General features: G+C 43.4%; 1 protein-coding gene across 2 annotated transcripts in view; it reads left to right on the forward strand.

Moving 5' to 3' along the window:
• Positions 1-19,831, forward strand: part of SLC1A7 (solute carrier family 1 member 7) — a 291,573-nt gene that overhangs the window by 5,420 nt on the left and 266,322 nt on the right. For both annotated transcript variants that reach the window (XM_053693457.1, XM_053693458.1), the window contains exon 2: positions 59-138. In XM_053693457.1, the coding sequence (XP_053549432.1) occupies positions 59-138 (80 nt within the window). The remainder of the gene's footprint in view (positions 1-58; positions 139-19,831) is intronic.

Genomic DNA, 19,831 nt, shown 5'->3' on the forward strand with positions numbered 1-19,831 from the left:
GTGTCCCATCTAATTCTGCACCTTCTATACAGCTCTCTCTTCTCTTTGTATCTTTCAGGAGATCAGTTACTTCCAGTTTCCTGGGGAGCTTCTCATGCGAATGCTGAAGATGCTGATTCTGCCTCTCGTGGTATCAAGGTAATAAATGTGCCCCCTTTGTTTAATGGTTTCTCAGCTATGAAGTTATAATCCTCTGAGCTAGCTTAGTGTCTGTATGGTAACACACTTAGGGGTTGATTTATCAAAGGCTTTCCCCAGCCTTTGAGCCCCTACGGCTGCAGGTTCTCGCACGAGAACCTGCACGCCATATTTAACAAGCAGCGGTCATCAGCCCTCTTCGCCACCTCTTGTTTGGTGAAATTCAACCTCCCTGGTCTTTTAAGACCGGGGAGATTGACAGCTCCTGCCCGTGTGTGATTGGCTGTGCGTGGGCAGGGGGCGGGATTGCACACAAGCGCAAAATAGCGCTTGTGTGCAATGCTGAATTCCTCTAGGAGAATTCAGATCGCCAGAGGCGAGCTGCGGCGGACAGGGGCGCGTATATGCGCCTCTGTCCGCCTCAGCTTGATAAATCGACCCCCTAGGGTTCCCACCTTTAGTTCTGGCTAAACACAAACACTCTTGCACCGTGCACAGCAAGAGTTTTTTTTGCACACTCTCTATTACACACACACACATACTAACACTCTAAGACACACTACCACACACACTCTCACATACATTTTGGTCTCACACACTAACACACACTCTCTCTCTTGCACACACACTAACACTCACACACTCTCTCACACCCACACTCTCTCACTCCCACACACTTACAAACACTCACACTCTCTCACACAAACTCTTTCTCTCACACACACGCAAAAAGACACACACACATTCTCTCTTACACACACACAAATACACTCACTGTTTCACACACAGACTCACACATGCAGAAAGACACTGACAAACAGACACACAAACAAAGACACTTACACACACAGATACACAAAGACACACTCACAGGCAAGAGAGAGTTAACTGCAGGCATGTACAGTAATGTTGTAAAAGCACAATGTCATCTTTTTGGCTGTGACTCAGCTTCAAACTCGGACACACAAATAAGAACCAGAACTGCCTAGGTCATTCCCGTACAGGTGGCAACCCTAAGCGCACTGTTGGTCTCATGAATGTCTGCAGGAATGTTTCCATCAGGGAAATAAGCATGTACTGACCATATATCACTGATGACAAACAATTACAATATATGTTTATAGTTTTATAATGCTAAAGCAAATATCTAGTGAGTTAAATAACTGACATTTTTTCCAATGACCATGTGGCATTTAGGAGTCCTTTAACCAATCACTTGAAATAATTATAATGAGAAAGCTCAAGTATTTTACTTTTTTCTTTGTTTTAGTCTCTGTGCAAGTGGATCAGTTAGTCTCTGTGCCAGTAGATCAGTCAGTGCTTGTGCAAGTGGATCAGTTAGTCTCTGTGCCAGTAGATCAGTCAGTGCTTGTGCAAGTGGATCAGTTAGTCTCTGTGCCAGTAGATCAGTCAGTGCTTGTGCAAGTGGATCAGTTAGTCTCTATGCCAGTAGATCAGTCAATGTCTGTGCAAGTGGATCAGTTAGTCTCTGTGCCAGTAGATCAGTCAATGTCTGTGCAAGTGGATCAGTTAGTCTCTGTGCCAGTAGGTCAGTCAGTGCTTGTGCAAGTGGATCAGTTAGTCTCTGTGCCAGTAGATCAGTCAGTGCCTGTGCAAGTGGATCAGTTAGTCTATGTGCCAGTATAACAGTCAGTGCCTGTGCAAGTGGCTCAGTTAGTCTCTGTGCCAGTAGAGCAGTCAGTGCTTGTGCAAGTAGATCAGTTGGTCACTGTGTCAGTAGATCAGTCAGTGCTTGTGCAAGTGGATCTGTTAGTCTCTGTGCCAGTAGATCAGTCAGTGCTTGTGCAAGTGGATCAGTTAGTCTCTATGCCAGTAGATCAGTCAATGTCTGTGCAAGTGGATCAGTTAGTCTCTTTGCCAGTAGATCAGTCAATGTCTGTGCAAGTGGATCAGTTAGTCTCTGTGCCAGTAGATCAGTCAGTGCCTGTGCAAGTGGATCAGTTAGTCTCTGTGCCAGTAGACCAGTCAGTGCCTGTGCAAGTGGATCAGTTAGTCTATGTGCCAGTAGATCAGTTAGTCTCTGTGCCAGTAGAGCAGTCAGTGCTTTTGCAAGTGGATCAGTTGGTCACTGTGTCAGTAGATCAGTCAGTGCTTGTGCAAGTGGATCAGTTAGTGTCTGTGCCAGTAGATCAATCAGTGCCTGTGCAAGTGGATCAGTTAATCTCTGTGCCAGTAGATCAGTCCGTGCTTGTGCAAGTGGAGCAGTTAGTGTCTGTGCAAGGGGATCAGTTAATCTATGTGCCACTAGATCAGTCAGTGCCTGTGCAAGTGGATCAGTTAGTGTCTGTACCAGTAGATCAGTCAGTGCCTGTGAAAGTGGATCAGTTAGTGTCTGTGCCAGTAGATCAGTCAGTGTCTTTGCAAGTGGATCAGTTAATCTATGTGCCAGTAGATTAGTAAGTGCCTGTGCAAGTGGATCAGTTAGTCTCTGTGCCAGTAGATCAGTCAGTGCTTGTGCAAGTGGATCAGCTAGTCTATGTGTCAGTAGATCAGCCAGTCTCTGTGTAAGTAGATCAGTTAGTCTCTGTGCCAGTAGATCAGTCAGTGCTTGTGCAAGTGGATCAGTTAGTTTCTGTGCCAGTAGATCAGTCAGTGTCTGTGCAAGTGGATCAGTTAGTCTATGTGCCAGTAGATCAATCAGTGCTTGTGCAAGTGGATCAGTTAGTCTCTGTGCCAGTAGATCAGTCAATGATTGTGCAAGTGGATCAGTTAATATTTGTGCCAGTAGATCAGTCAGTGTCTGTGCAAGTGGATCAGTTAGTCTCTGTGCCATGTGCCAGTAGATCAGACAATGCTTGTGCAAGTGGATCAGTTAGTGTCTGTGCAAGTAGATCAGTCAGTGCTTGTGCAAGTTGATCAGTTGGTCACTGTGCCAGTAGATCTGTCAGGGCCTGTGCAAGTGGATCAGTTAATCTCTGTGCCAGTAGATAAGTCAGTGCCTGTGCAAGTGGATCAGTTAGTGTCTGTGCAAGTATATCAGTTAGTGTCTGTGCAAGTGGATCAGTTAGTGTATGTGCCAATGGATCAGTCAGTGCCTGTGCAAGTGGATCAGTTAGTGTCTGTGCCAGTAGATCAGTCAGTGCCTGTGCAAGTGGATCAGTCAGTGCTTGTGCAAGTGGATCAGTTAGTGTCTGTGCAAGTGGATCAGTTAGTGTCTGTGCCAATGGATCAGTCAGTGCCTGTGCAAGTGGATCAGTTAGTGTCTGTGCCAGTCGATCAGTCAGTGCCTGTGCAAGTGGATCAGTCAGTGCTTGTGCAAGTGGATCAGTTGGTCACTGAGCCAGTAGATGTGTCAGTGCCTGTGCAATTGGACCAGTTAGTCGCTTTGCCAGTAGATCAGTCAGTGTCTGTGCAGGTGGATCAGTTAGTCTCTATGCCAGTAGATCAGTCATTGCCTATGCAAGTGGATCAGTTAGTCTCTGTGCCAGTAGACCAGTCAGTGCCTGTGCAAGTGGATCAGTTAGTGTCTGTGCTAGTAGATCAGTCAATGCCAATGCAAGTGGATCAGTTAGTCACTGTGTCAGTAGATCAGTCAGTGCTTGTGCAAGTGGATCAGTTAGTCTCTGTGCCAGTAGATCAGTGAGTGTCTGTGCAAGTGGATCAGTTAGTCTCTGTGCCAGTGGATCAGTCAGTGATTGTGCAAGTGGATCAGTTAGTCTCCGAGCCAGTAGATCAGTCAGTGCCTGTGCAATTGAACCAGTTAGTCTCTGTGCCTGTAGATTAGTCAGTGTCTCTGCAGGTGGATCAGTTAGTCTCTGTGCCAGTAGATCAGTCAATGCTTGTGCAAGTGGATCAGTTAGTCTTTGTGTCAGTAGATCAGTCAATGTCTGTGCAAGTGGATCAGTTAGTCTCTGTGCCAGTAGATCAGACAGTGCCTGTGCAAGTGGATCAGTTAGTCTCTGTGCCAGTAGATCAGTCAGTGCTTGTGCAAGTGGATCAGTTGGTCACTGTGTCAGTAGATCTGTCAGTGCTTGTGCAATTGGATAAGTTAGCGTCTGTGCCAGTAGATCAGTCAGTGCCTGTGCAAGTGGATCAGTTAGTCTCTGTGCCAGTAGATCAGTCAATGCTTGTGCAAGTGGATCAGTTAGTCTTTGTTGTCACTAGATCAGTCAATGTCTGTGCAAGTGGATCAGTTAGTGTCTAGGCCAGTAAATCAGTCAGTGCCTGTGCAAGTGGATTAGTTAGTGTCTGTGCCAGTAGATCAGTCAGTGCTTGTGCAAGTGGACCAGTCACTGTGCCAGTAGATTTGTTAGTGCCTGCGCAAAGTTGATCAGTTAATCTATGTGCCAGTAGATCAGTCAGTGCCTGTGCGAGTGGATCAGTTAGTCTCTGTGCCAGTAGATCAGTCAGTGCCTGTGCAAGTGGATCAGTTAGTCTCCGAGCCAGTAGATCAGTCAGTGCCTGTGCAATTGAACCAGTTAGTCTCTGTGCCTGTAGATTAGTCAGTGTCTCTGCAGGTGGATCAGTTAGTCTCTGTGCCAGTAGATCAGTTAGTGTATGTGCCAGTAGATCAGTCAGTGCTTGTGCAAGTGCACCAATTAGTCACTGTGCCAGTATATCTGTTAGTGCCTGTGCAAAGTAGATCAGTTAATCTCTGTGCCAGTAGATCAGTCAGTGCTTGTGCAAGTGGATCAGTTAGTCTCTGTGCCAGTAGATCAGTCAGTGATTGTGCAAGTGGATCAGTTAGTCTATGTGCCAGTAGGTCAGTCAGTGCTTGTGCAAGTGGATCAGTTAGTCTCTGTGCCAGTAGATCAGTCAGTGCTTGTGCAAGTGTATCAGTTAGTCTCTGTGCCAGTAGATCAGACAGTGCCTGTGCAAGTGGATCAGTTAGTCTCTGTGCCAGTAGATCAGTCAGTGCTTGTGCAAGTGGATCAGTTGGTCACTTTGTCAGTAGATCAATTAGTGCTTGTGCAAGTGGATCGGTTAGCGTCTGTGCCAGTAGATCAGTTAGTGCCTGTGCAAGTGGATCAGTTAATCTCTGTGCCAGTAGATCAGTCAGTGCTTGTGCAAGTGGATCAGTTAGTCTCTGTGCCAGTAGATCAGACAGTGCCTGTGCAAGTGGATCAGTTAGTCTCTGTGCCAGTAGATCAGTCAGTGCTTGTGCAAGTGGATCAGTTGGTCACTGTGTCAGTAGATCTGTCAGTGCTTGTGCAAGTGGATCAGTTAGTGTCTGTGCCAGTAGATCAGTCAGTGCCTGTGAAAGTGGATCAGTTAATCTCCGTGCCAGTAGATCAGTCAGTGCTTGTGCAAGTGGATCAGTTAGTCTCTGTGCCAGTGGATCAGTCAGTGATGGTGCAAGTGGATCAGTTAGTCTCTTTGCCAGTAGATCAGTCAGTGCCTGTGCAAGTGGATTAGTTAGTGTCTGTGCCAGTAGATCAGTCAGTGCTTGTGCAAGTGGACCAGTCACTGTGCCAGTAGATCTGTTAGTGCCTGTGCAAAGTGGATCAGTTAATCTATGTGCCAGTAGATCAGTCAGTGCCTGTGCAAGTGGATCAGTTAGTCTCTGTGCCATTGGATCAGTCAGTGATTGTGCAAGTGGATCAATTAGTCTCTGTGCCAGTAGATCAGTCAGTGCCTGTGGAAGTGGATCAGTTAGTCTCCGTGCCAGTAGATCACTCAGTGCTTGTGCAATTGAACCAGTTAGTCTCTGTACCTGTAGATTAGTCAGTGTCTGTGCAGGTGGATCAGTTAGTCTCTGTGCCAGTAGATCAGTCAGTGCTTGTGCAAGTGGATCAGTTAGTCTTTGTGTCAGTAGATCAGTCAATGTCTGTGCAAGTGGATCAGTTAGTGTCTGGGCCAGTAGATCAGTCAATGCCTGTGCAAGTGGATTAGTTTGTGTCTGTGCCAGTAGATCAGTCAGTGCTTGTGCAAGTGGACCAGTCACTGTGCCAGTAGATCTGTTAGTGCCTGCGTAAAGTGGATCAGTTAATCTATGTGACAGTAGATCAGTCAGTGCCTGTGCAAGTGGATCAGTTAGTCTCTGTGCCAGTATATCTGTTAGTGCCTGTGCAAAGAAGATTAGTTAATCTCTGTGCCAGTAGATCAGTCAGTGCTTGTGCAAGTGGATCAGTTAGTCTCTGTGCCAGTAGATCAGACAGTGCCTGTGCAAGTGGATCAGTTAGTCTCTGTGCCAGTAGATCAGTCAGTGCTTGTGCAAGTGGATCAGTTGGTCACTGTGCCAGTAGACCAGTCAGTGCCTGTGCAAGTGGATCAGTTAGTGTCTGTGCCAGTAGATCAGTCAGTGCTTGTGCAAGTGGATCAGTAGGTCACTGTGCCAGTAGAGCTGTCAGTGCCTGTGCAAGTGAATCAGTTAATCTCTGTGTCAGTAGATCCATCAGTGCTTGTGCAAGTGGATCAGTTAGTCTCTGTGCCAGTAGATCAGCCAGTGCCTGTGCAATTGGATCAGTTAGTCTCTGTGCCAGTGGATCCATCAGTGCTTGTGCAAGTGGATCAGTTAGTCTCTGTGCCAGTAGATCTGTTAGTGCCTGTGCAAAGTGGATCAGTTAATCTATGTGCCAGTAGATCAGTCAGTGCCTGTGCAAGTGGATCAGTTAGTCTCTGTGCCATTGGATCAGTCAGTGATTGTGCAAGTGGATCAGTTAGTCTCTGTGCCAGTAGATCAGTCAGTGCCTGTGCAAGTGGATCAGTTAGTCTCCATGCCAGTAGATCACTCAGTGCTTGTGCAATTGAACCAGTTAGTCTCTGTACCTGTAGATTAGTCAGTGTCTGTGCAGGTGGATCAGTTAGTCTCTGTGCCAGTAGATCAGTCAGTGCTTGTGCAAGTGGATCAGTTAGTCTTTGTGTCAGTAGATCAGTCAATGTCTGTGCAAGTGGATCAGTCAGTGCCTGTGCAAGTGGATTAGTTAGTGTCTGTGCCAGTAGATCAGTCAGTGCTTGTGCAAGTGGACCAGTCACTGTGCCAGTAGATCTGTTAGTGCCTGAGCAAAGTGGATCAGTTAATCTATGTGCCAGTAGATCAGTCAGTGCCTGTGCGAGTGGATCAGTTAGTCTCTGTGCCAGTAGATCTGTTAGTGCCTGTGCAAAGAAGATCAGTTAATCTCTGTGCCAGTAGATCAGTCAGTGCTTGTGCAAGTGGATCAGTTAGTCTCTGTGCCAGTAGATCAGACAGTGCCTGTGCAAGTGGATCAGTTAGTCTCTGTGCCAGTAGATCAGTCAGTGCTTGTACAAGTGGATCAGTTGGTCACTGTGCCAGTAGACCAGTCAGTGCCTGTGCAAGTGGATCAGTTAGTGTCTGTGCCAGTAGATCAGTCAGTGCTTGTGCAAGTGGATCAGTAGGTCACTGTGCCAGTAGAGCTGTCAGTGCCTGTGCAAGTGAATCAGTTAATCTCTGTGTCAGTAGATCCATCAGTGCTTGTGCAAGTGGATCAGTTAGTCTCTGTGCCAGTAGATCAGCCAGTGCCTGTGCAATTGGATCAGTTAGTCTCTGTGCCAGTGGATCCATCAGTGCTTGTGCAAGTGGATCAGTTAGTCTCTGTGCCAGTAGATCTGTTAGTGCCTGTGCAAAGTGGATCAGTTAATCTATGTGCCAGTAGATCAGTCAGTGCCTGTGCAAGTGGATCAGTTAGTCTCTGTGCCATTGGATCAGTCAGTGATTGTGCAAGTGGATCAGTTAGTCTCTGTGCCAGTAGATCAGTCAGTGCCTGTGCAAGTGGATCAGTTAGTCTCCATGCCAGTAGATCACTCAGTGCTTGTGCAATTGAACCAGTTAGTCTCTGTACCTGTAGATTAGTCAGTGTCTGTGCAGGTGGATCAGTTAGTCTCTGTGCCAGTAGATCAGTCAGTGCTTGTGCAAGTGGATCAGTTAGTCTTTGTGTCAGTAGATCAGTCAATGTCTGTGCAAGTGGATCAGTCAGTGCCTGTGCAAGTGGATTAGTTAGTGTCTGTGCCAGTAGATCAGTCAGTGCTTGTGCAAGTGGACCAGTCACTGTGCCAGTAGATCTGTTAGTGCCTGAGCAAAGTGGATCAGTTAATCTATGTGCCAGTAGATCAGTCAGTGCCTGTGCGAGTGGATCAGTTAGTCTCTGTGCCAGTAGATCTGTTAGTGCCTGTGCAAAGAAGATCAGTTAATCTCTGTGCCAGTAGATCAGTCAGTGCTTGTGCAAGTGGATCAGTTAGTCTCTGTGCCAGTAGATCAGACAGTGCCTGTGCAAGTGGATCAGTTAGTCTCTGTGCCAGTAGATCAGTCAGTGCTTGTACAAGTGGATCAGTTGGTCACTGTGCCAGTAGACCAGTCAGTGCCTGTGCAAGTGGATCAGTTAGTGTCTGTGCCAGTAGATCAGTCAGTGCTTGTGCAAGTGGATCAGTAGGTCACTGTGCCAGTAGATCTGTCAGTGCCTGTGCAAGTGAATCAGTTAATCTCTGTGTCAGTAGATCCATCAGTGCTTGTGCAAGTGGATCAGTTAGTCTCTGTGCCAGTAGATCAGTCAGTGCCTGTGCAATTGGACCAGTTAGTCTCTGTGCCAGTAGATCAGTCAGTGTCTGTGCAGGTGGATCAGTTAGTCTCTGTGCCAGTAGATCAGTCATTACCTATGCAAGTGGATCAGTTAGTCTCTGTGCCAGTAGATCAGTCAATGCTTGTGCAAGTGGATCAGTTAGTCTTTGTGTCAGTAGATCAGTCAATGTCTGTGCAAGTGGATCAGTTAGTCTCTGTGCCAGTAGATTAGTCAATGCTTGTGCAAGTGGATCAGTTAGTTTTTGTGTCAGTAGATCAGTCAATGTCTGTGCAAGTGGATCAGTTAGTCTCTGTGCCAGTAGATCAGTCAGTGGCTGTGCAATTGGACCAGTTAGTCTCTGTGCCAGTAGATCAGTCAGTGTCTGTGCAGGTGGATCAGTTAGTGTCTGTGCAGGTGGATCAGTTAGTCTCTGTGCCAGTAGATCAGTCATTACCTATGCAAGTGGATCAGTTAGTCTCTGTGCCAGTAGATCAGTCAATGTCTGTGCAAGTGGACCAGTTAGTCTCTGTGCCAGTAGATCAGTCAATGCTTGTGCAAGTGGATCAGTTAGTCTTTGTGTCAGTAGATCAGTCAATGTCTGTGCAAGTGGATCAGTTAGTGTCTGTGCCAGTAGATCAGTCAGTGTTTGTGCAAGTGGATCAGTCACCGTGCCAGTAGATCTGTTAGTGCCTGTGCAAAGTGGATCAGTTCATCTCTGTGATCTGTTAGTGCCTGTGCAAAGTGGATCAGTTCATCTCTGTGCCAGTTGATCAGTCAGTACTTGTGCAAGTGGATCAGTTAGTCTCTGTGCCCACAGATGAGTCAGTGCTTGTGCAAGTGGATTAGTTAGTCTCTGTGTCAGTAGATCAGTTAGTGTCTGTGCCAGTAGATCAGTCAGTGCTTGTGCAAGTGGATTAGTTAGTCTCTGTGACAATGGATCAGTCAGTGCTTGTGCAAGTGGATCAGTTAGTCTATGTGCCAATGGATCAGTCAGTGCTTGTGCAAGTGGATCAGTTAGTCTCTGTGCCAATGCATCAGTCAGTGCTTGTGCAAGTAGATCAGTTAGTCTCTGTGCCAGGGGATCAGTCAGTCCTTGTGCGAGTGGACCAGTTAGTCTCTGTGCCAGTAGATCAGTCAGTGCCTGTGCAAGTGGACCAGTTAGTTTATGTGCCAGTAGATCAGTTAGTCTATGTGCCAGTAGATCAGTCAGTGCCTGTGCAAGTGGACCAGTTAGTCTCTGTGCCAGTAGATCAGTTAGTCTCTGTGCCAGTGGATCAGTCAGTGCCTGTGCAAGTGGACCAGTTAGTCTATGTGCCAGTAGATCAGTTATTATCTGTGCCAGTGGATCAGTCAGTATCTGTGCAAGTGAATCAGTTAGTCTCTGTACCAGTAGATCAGTCAGTGCCTATGCAAGTGGATCAGTCAGTGTCTGTGCAAGTGGATCAGTTAGTCTCTGTACCAGTAGATCAGTCAGTGCCTATGCAAGTGGATCAGTCAGTGTCTGTGCAAGTGGATCAGTTAGTCTCTGTGCCAATGGATCAGTCAGTCTCTGTGCCAATGGATCAGTCAATATCTGTGCCAGTAGATCAGTTAGTCTCTGTCCCAGGGGATCAGCCAGTGCTTGTGCAAGTGGACCAATTAGTCTCTGTGCCAGCAGATCAGTTAGTCTCTATGCCAGTGGATCAGTCAGCGTCTGTGCAAGTGGATCAGTTAGTCTCTGTGCCAGTGGATCAATCAGTGTCTGTGCAAATGGATCAGTTAGTCTCTGTGCCAGTGGATCAGTCAGTGCCTGTGCAAGTGGATCAGTTAGCCTCTGTGCCAGTGGATCAGTCAGTGTCTGTGCAAGTGGATCAGTTAGTCTCTGTGCCAGTGGATCAGTCAGTGTCTGTACAAGTGGATCAGTTAGTATCTGTGCCAGTGGATCAGTCAGTACCAGTGGATACATTAGTTTGTGTGTCAGGCGATCAGACATCAGCATACAGGGGGCACTGTCATCTTCTGTTGCTGTAATTTAGTGTCTGCAGTTGATAACTGCATATTTCTGGCAGTAGATCGTATTGTAGTACAGCTCCTGTCTTATTGCCAGTGGAATTTTCAGATAGTTTCAGGCTTTTACAACCAATTTCCTCCAGTGTAGCTAATTCCAGTCGCTCCTGATACTAAACTGTTAATATTTAATACATCTGCATATTTCTGTAACGCTTTGCACATGGGACAATCCATAAAAACAGCTCTTAAAAAACCCACAGAATGTTTTCCACTGACCATTAAAATTAAGAACAAGTTTTTTTTGTAGCTGACTCATAAATTACAAACTCTATTGGAAATTCTGAATCACCAGGGACACATACTGAGGAACAGCCATATAAATCATAATAGTAAGAGCGTGCTTTGTCCTGAGCATCCCCATAACACAGCATGTGTTCTACATTTATTACACTTTACATTTATTACACATCAAGACCAAAGAGGCTGCAGTCATCTAATCTACAGGTAAAGCCGGTGTGATTATGAGGGATGGACAAATATGTTTATATTCGAATATTAGAACGAATGTTATTGTAGAAATTCTAATATTGATAAGATGTTAAATATTCTTTAATCGAATGCTATTTACTGTTTTCTAATGTCACTTTTGATTTCGAATGTTCATAATTAGATGGAATGTCCACATTCAAAATTTTTAATGTAACATTTGAAATTTCGAATGTAACATTCAATTTTATACTATTCAGGGGCCCGATCCAATATACGGTGCAGGTTTCAGCGTAAGCGCAGAAACCCGCGCCGCCGTAATTTCACCTCGTACTTCGGGGTATTACATATATGGCGCCGGCATTTCCTAAGTGGCGTAAGTCGGATAAACTGGCGACGTTCAGAAATGTGCGCAAATACACATTTCTGTCGTCGCCAGTAACTTACGGCACTTTAGAAACTGCCGGCACCTAAGAAAAGTAAAGAAAATAACAAATCTCTCGTAAAAGTCTAACACGCCTCCCAAAAATAAGTCCGACACGTAAAAAAACCCTATATCCGCAATCCCCGCTCTCACTACTAATAATAAATGTATTAAACCCTAGACTGACAACCCCCCACAACGCAATATGCCTATTTAAACTATTAACCCCTATATCCGCCATCAAACCCACACTGCAAGTAATAACTAAATTATTAACCTATTAAACCTATTAAAGTATTAACCCCTAAACCACCATAGCCCACAATGCAATACACCTATTAAAGCATTAACCCCTAAACCGCCATAGCCCACAACGCAATACACCTATCAAAGTATTAACCCCTAAACCACCATAGCCCACAACGCAATAAACCTAACCCCTAACCTAACCCCCTCTAACCTAGCCCCCCCTAAATGAACTAAAATTACCTAATTTACAAAATACTAAAGTTACTATTAAATTTAAAAAAAACTAACACTACTTTAAAAATACAAATAAGCTAAGTATAAATTAAAGGGGCAGTCTAATCAAAATTCTGGAGTAGACTGTCCCTTTAAGTTAGAATGACAGAAAATAAAAAAATCTAAGATTACAGAAAATAATAAAGAAAATTAATTTTTTTTTAAAAATTACACCTCATCCCTGAGAAAATAAAAAAGCCCCCCCCCAAATAAAAACACCCCCTAATCTAATAAACTACCAGTAGCCCTTAAAATGGCTTTTTGCAAGATAAAAAAAAGAGCTGATTATCTTGCCCCAAGATAATTAGCTCTTTTGCCAAAAAAATACACAAAGCCCCTCCAACAGTAAAACCCCCCACCCACCAACCCCCCCCAAAAAAATAACCTAACACTAAAAACCCTAAACTACCCATTGCCCTGAAAAGGGCATTTGTTGGGCATTGCCCTTAAAATGGCATTTAGCTCCTTTGCTGCCCACCCTATCTAAATAAAATAAATCCCACCAAAAACCCCTTAAAAAATCCTAAGTCTAACCCCCAAGTGGTCCTTACCTGTCCTGAAGACCGGCGGAGAAGGTCCTGTTCCAGGCGGTGAAGTCTTCTTCCAAGTGGCAACCTCTTCTTTCTTCTTCCAGGAACTAGCCGGCGCGGAGCGGAGGGCGGAGTTGAAGACCGATGACCGCGGAGCTGAAGACCGGCGACTCTGGAACTGAAGATCCTCTTCATACGATCTTCATAGGAATTCAAGGTACGCGATTAAAAATGGCGTCCCTTGAATTCCTATTGACTGATTTGAGCCTTCAAATTCAAATCAGCCAATCGGATGAGAGCTACTGAAATCCTATTGACTGTTCAAATCAGCCAATAGGATAAGAGCTACTGAAATTCTATTGGCTGATTTGAATAGCCAATAGGATTTCAGTAGCTCTCATCCGATTGGCTGATTTGAATTTGAAGGCTCAAATCAGCCAAAAGGAAGTCAAGGGACGCCATTTTTAATTGCGTACCTTGAATTCCTATTCAGTGTACGGCGAAGATCGTATGAAGAGGATCCTCCACGCTCCGCGGTTGTCGGTGTTCAGTTCCAGAATCGCCAGTCTTCAGTTCCAGAGTCGCCGGTCTTCAGCTCCGCGGTCATCGGTCTTCAACTCCGCCCGTCCGCTCCGTGCCGGCTGGTTCCCGGAGGAAGAAAGAAGAGGTCGTCGCTTGGAAGAAGACTTTACTGCCTTGAACAGGACCTTTCCTTGCCGGTCTTCAGGACAGGTGAGGACCACTTGGGGGTTAGACTTAGGGTTTTTTAAGGGATTTTTTGGGGTGTTTATTTTATTTAGATAGGGTGGGCAGCAAAAGAGCTGAATGCCCTTTTAAGGGCAATGCCCAACAAATGCCCTTTTCAGGGCAATGGGTAGTTTAGGGTTTTTAGTGTTAGGTTATTTTTTGGGGGGGTTTGGTGGGTGGGGGGGTTTTACTGTATGGGGGGCTTTGTGTATTTTTTTGTCAAAAGAGACGATTATCTTGGGGCAATTCCCTGCAAAAAGCCCTTTTAAGGGCTACTGGTAGTTTATTAGATTAGGAGGTGTTTTTATTTTGGGGGGGCTTTTTTATAGGGATTAGGTGTAATTTTTTAAAATTTTTGCAATTTTCTTTATTATTTTCTGTAATCTTAGATTTTTTTATTATCTGTAATTCTAGCTTAAAGGGACAGTCTACTCCAGAATTTTGATTAGACTGCCCCTTTAATTTATACTTAGTTTATTTGTATTTTTAAAGTAGTGTTAGTTTTTTTTAAATTTAATAGTAACTTTAGTATTTTGTAAATTAGATCATTTTAGTTCATTTAGGGGCGGTTACGTTAGGGGGGGTTAGGTTAGGGGTTAGGTTTATTGCGTTGTGGGCTATGGCGGTTTAGGGGTTAATACTTTAATAGGTTTATTGCGTTTTGGGTTAATGGCGGATTAAGGGTTAATAGTTTTAATATGTATTTTGTGATGTTGGGGTTGGCGGTTTTAGGGGTTAATAATTGAGTTATTATTTGCGATGTGGGTTTGATGGCGGATATAGGGGTTAATAGACTTTATTAGTTATTGCAGTGGGGGATTCACAGGTAGATAGACATTGCGCATGCGTTAGGTGTTAGTTTATTTTTGCAGGCATTTTCGGGAGTTACGGTGCTCCCATACTCAGCGCAAGGCTTGCTACGGCTGCCTTTTATGGCGAGGTAAAATGGAGTAAGATTTCTCCATTTTTGCCACGTAAGTCCTTGCACTGGATATTGGATACCGATTTGCGACGCGGTTCTATGTTAGCTTATGGGAGTAAAAATTGCGGGCGACAGGTGAAATATACGCGCGTAACTTGTATGTTACGCCGTATATGTGATACCAAAACAGCGCAAAAACTGGCGTCACCGGCTTTTGCGGGCGACGCTGCATATTGGATCGGTCCCCAGAAGTTTGATAGTTCCAAGTGGTAGGGAATTTAGTAAATAGATACATAATAGATTTAAATATATTAATTTGAATGTTTCTATTTTGAATATTACATAATTTGAATATTATATTTAAAGAAAGCATTAGAAATACTATTAGAATTTATTTTTTTTCTAATTCGAATATTGCATAATTCGAATCGAATTATTAGAAAAATTTGATTTGAATATTACATATAAACAAAGCATTAGAAATACTATTACATTAAACAAATGTTAGAATGTTGTACAAACATTAGAAATTCAAAACGAACTAACACGTGTTAAAATTTGTTTAATTTTTCGAATGTTGTGTAACATTCGCCCATTGTTAGTGATTACCAAGTTTACAACACTGGAAGCCATTGCAGCCCATATGATTTCCCATGCAAATAGACTTACGTGACTTTCTGCCGGGTTTTCAGATACTAAAGGCGATAATCTGTAAATGCACTGGCATGTGAAGTCATCACCTTGCACAGCAGATCTTGCAAGGCGCTGTAAATCCCGGCGCTAGCAATCTGCCTTCCATAAAAAGTAATGACGCTCTCTGGAATGGAGAATCTTGCAGAGCAGAGGGAACGTGACAGGAAGTACCAGGAAATAAAAGAAAAAAATAAGCACTTACAAATCAAATGATGCTGTTTCCAGTGTAATTTACCTTGTGTTCACTATTTCACTTACATACGTGTCTTGTGCTATGAATGCAGAAAGTACATTACCCATTTTGAGACAAACGCACTAGATTACATTTGGTTGGTGATTTATATCAGTAAGACTTTCAGGGCTAAAATGAATACAATGATACATTTGCTTTATAATATAAAATTGTGATTTTTACTTTGTATTTTAAGATTACAATGTTTAATGCCTGCATGCTTGTTATATAGAACATATACTGTAATGCTTGTGTCTGTCCTCAACATACAGATATGTAAAGAATTCCCCTTACTGACATACACAGAGCTCAAGGTAAAATGTGCCTTTCCAGAATCCTGTGAAGGCACTAATAGATTCCAGGGGAATAATGTAGGGGACCACACCTCTAGGTGCCCATCTGGCCCTGCTGTTAGTAATGGCATCACTACAGCGGGGCTGGCGGGGCCCGGGCTTCTCCTGCATCATGCCTGGACCCTCCTCATGACTCGTAATACAGATATGTAAAGAATGCCCCTTACTGACATACACAGAGCTCAAGGTAAAATTTGCCTTTCTAGAATCCTGTGAAGGCACTAATAGATTCCAGGGGAATAATGTTGCGGACCACACCTCTAGGTGCCCATCTGGCCCTGCAGTTAGTAATGGCATCACTACAGCGGGGCCAGGGCTTCTCCTGCATCATGTCTGGACCCTCCTCATGACTCGTAATACAGAACTCACAGTGTATAGAAAGTGAATAGACTTTCCGTTACAATATGGTGACAATGGCCCCTATTTATCAAGGTCTGGCGGACCTGATCTGACAGTGCGGATCAGGTCGGTCAGACCTCGCTGAATACGGCGAGCAATACGCTCGCCGTATTCAGCATTGCACCAATAGGCCGCCAGCAGGGGGGTGTCAATCAACCCGATCGTACTCGATCGGGTTGATTTCCGGCGATGTCTGTCCGCCTGCTCAGAGCAGGCGTACAGGGTTATGGAGCAGCGGTCTTTGTGACCGCTGCTTCATAACTGCTGTTTCTGGCGAGCCCAACACAGGGCATCAAGCTCCATTCGGAGCTTGATAAATATGCTCCATTGTATACAAAATGGAAAAAGCTGTCACCCTATTTGTACAGGAAGGTTGCACACATACATATCCTATGGTGCCAAATATCTGAAGGGGAATATTTGTTAGTTCACTAACAAAATGAATACTCTCTGCTTATATCAGCAAATACTTTTTAGTAGAATGTAGAAAAACAATAACACTGCTTGCCTGGCCAGGTTTAACAATCCACACAACATGTTTCTGGACTCCTCCCCCTTCCTCATGTGTGTCTTGATCACAGTCTGCAATCCGGACACATGATGATGGGGGAGGAGCCCAGAAACGCGTTGAATTTTCACATTTTGCTTTTAGGTATTTGCTGATATAAGCCGAGTGTTTTGACTCACTGTGAGGTGTGAGACGGCCTTCAAGGGCTTAGAAATTAGCTTATGAGCCTACCTAGGTTTAGCTTTCAACTAAGAATACCAAGAGAACAAAGCAAATGTGATGATAAAAGTAAATTGGAAAGTTGTTTAAAATGGCATGCCCTATCTGAATCATGAAAGTTTAATTTTGACTAGACTGTCCCTTTAAAATCACAAAGTATTTAAAAGATGCTCAAAACATACAACAATACAACTAACAACTGTTTAATAACTGTTTAAAAATGTATCCTCTATCTGAATCATAGAAGAAAAACATTTAGTTTCATGTCCCTTTAAATACCAGCATGTCTTATTAAACACAAAACACGTTATACAGCTGTGATCAATGGAAAGATACATTAATCAATTTGAGATTGTAATATAAAATGATTAATTATACACAGCAAAACATCTTTGCAATATATTTTATATATACATTATATATATTTACTGTGTTGTGTGTGTGTATATATATATATATATATATATATGTATCAAAGGGTAAACAGCGCTTATGGAAATTCTTAAAAACTGAATATATTAGAGTCTCGGCAGTATTGGTTGGTAAAGAAAACAGAAAAAAAAGTATATGAATATACGTATATATATTAGAGTCTTTGATAGGATATTGGAATCCTAGTGTAGTGAAGGAGTAATAGATACCCTTACCAAAAGTTACCTCAATCCTATGAGGTAAGTTTGCCGCATTGGAGGATGTATCTGGTGGTTAGATGAATCCTAGATGCTCTGGTCTGTATAAATTCGCTGCCTCTTGGAGTAGAATGGGATGGAGGTCCCCTTTGTGCTGGTTTCTTTAGGAAACTTCCAGTATTTATTGCCTCTTGGAGCTTGGTTTTCTTGTCTTGGTATGAACTTTCTTGTCCAGATATATACCCAAAAAGACTTTATAGGTCCTTGTTGCAGTGGATCCGGCCCTCTTTTGTTCCAGACTTCAAAGGAGCTTTCCTGTGTGTTCGTGATCCAGTGATGCAGCGTTCCAGGAGGAAATCTGTGCCACCTAAGCGGTATCAGGAGATTGTGCAGGAGGTGCCAGGCATGCGGGGATCTTTATAGGTCCTTGTTGCAGTGGATCCGGCCCTCTTTTGTTCCTGGTTCCAGACTTCAAAAGAGCTTTCCTGTGTGTTCGTGATCCAGTGATGCAGCGTTCCAGGAGGAAATCTGTGCCACCTAAGCGGTATCAGGAGATCGTGCAGGAGGTGCCAGGCATGCGGGGATAGTTTAGTAGAATCCAGCAGTAGCTTAACTCAAACAAATTCCACAGCAGAGATTTGTGAATCCTTCATGCTTTATTGTTGCAGAAGAAAGAATTCTGAGGTTCTAGAAGTGGTAATGCCAGGTAAGAAGAATTTGCCTCTACAAAGCTATTAGCAGAAAGTTCTAGCAATCTGTACACACACAAAATGAAACTAAAAAAAAGCTTTTAGTTTCATTTTGTGTGTGTACAGATTGCTAGAACTTTCTGCTAATAGCTTTGTAGAGGCAAATTCTTCTTACCTGGCATTACCACTTCTAGAACCTCAGAATTCTTTCTTCTGCAACAATAAAGCATGAAGGATTCACAAATCTCTGCTGTGGAATTTGTTTGAGTTAAGCTACTGCTGGATTCTACTAAACTATCCCCGCATGCCTGGCACCTCCTGCACGATCTCCTGATACCGCTTAGGTGGCACAGATTTCCTCCTGGAACGCTGCATCACTGGATCACGAACACACAGGAAAGCTCTTTTGAAGTCTGGAACCAGGAACAAAAGAGGGCCGGATCCACTGCAACAAGGACCTATAAAGATCCCCGCATGCCTGGCACCTCCTGCACAATCTCCTGATACCGCTTAGGTGGCACAGATTTCCTCCTGGAACGCTGCATCACTGGATCACGAACACACAGGAAAGCTCCTTTGAAGTCTGGAACAAAAGAGGGCCGGATCCACTGCAACAAGGACCTATAAAGTCTTTTTGGGTATATATCTGGACAAGAAAGTTCATACCAAGACAAGAAAACCAAGCTCCAAGAGGCAATAAATACAGGAAGTTTCCTAAAGAAACCAGCACAAAGGGGACCTCCATCCCATTCTACTCCAAGAGGCAGCGAATTTATACAGACCAGAGCATCTAGGATTCATCTAACCACCAGATACATCCTCCAATGCGGCAAACTTACCTCATAGGATTGAGGTAACTTTTGGTAAGGGTATCTATTACTCCTTCACTACACTAGGATTCCAATATCCTATCAAAGACTCTAATATATATACGTATATTCATATACTTTTTTTTCTGTTTTCTTTACCAACCAATACTGCCGAGACTCTAATATATTCAGTTTTTAAGAATTTCCATAAGCGCTGTTTACCCTTTGATACTTATTCTCCTATATTGTATAGACTTTGTCTATCACACAATATTTGTACCTTAATAGCTGCTCTATGAGATTTTCATACCTCTGACTAGCGCATTTACTAGAGTAACGCTTGTTTCTACTCACTGACACTGAGTGGTAACATTCTACTTAATTCTATACATATATATATATATACAGTATATATATATATATACACACAGTTTATATATACACAGTAAAAAAAAAAATATATATATATATATATATATACACATTATTTATTTTGTCCCCTTACCTTACCCTGCTACAAGCCTGTCCCTAATTGGCCTTATCAGAGGTAGTTAGATAACAGACAGGAAAACAATGCAAGTTTACCAAATATAGGAGTTGATCACAAGCTTATCAAATTATTCATTTATTTTAAAAATCCTCATAAACTTTAATGAAGAATTTTGTAGAAAAAGATATACAGTATATTACACAGTGTCATGTTTTACCGATATGTTAATCTGGTGTTTATGCTTGTGTAACCATCTGTCAAAGTCCCTGGAAAAATCCCTTGAGCAGTCTGTAATATGACTTATAGTTTTGCATGTGTTTAACTAGAATTTCATGTTGTATGGTTTATTCATTAAGATGTTTTACTAATGCAAATGGCTTCTCTTGTTATGAAAGCCAAAAAAAAACAAAGCCGCAAATCACCTGCGCTGCTATACAACGTTATGGAGCGGGCCCTGTGAATTAGAATGGAACCCACTGAGGAGAGCAGATTTATGTTGGAATGTTCTGTTGTGGTATTCACTAAAGCATTCTTGTGTGAACTTTGGTTACGCATCAAGGGATGGGTAAACGTTAGAT

The sequence above is a fragment of the Bombina bombina genome, chromosome 10 (assembly GCF_027579735.1).
Source record: "Bombina bombina isolate aBomBom1 chromosome 10, aBomBom1.pri, whole genome shotgun sequence".
Taxonomy (NCBI): Eukaryota; Metazoa; Chordata; class Amphibia; order Anura; family Bombinatoridae; genus Bombina; species Bombina bombina.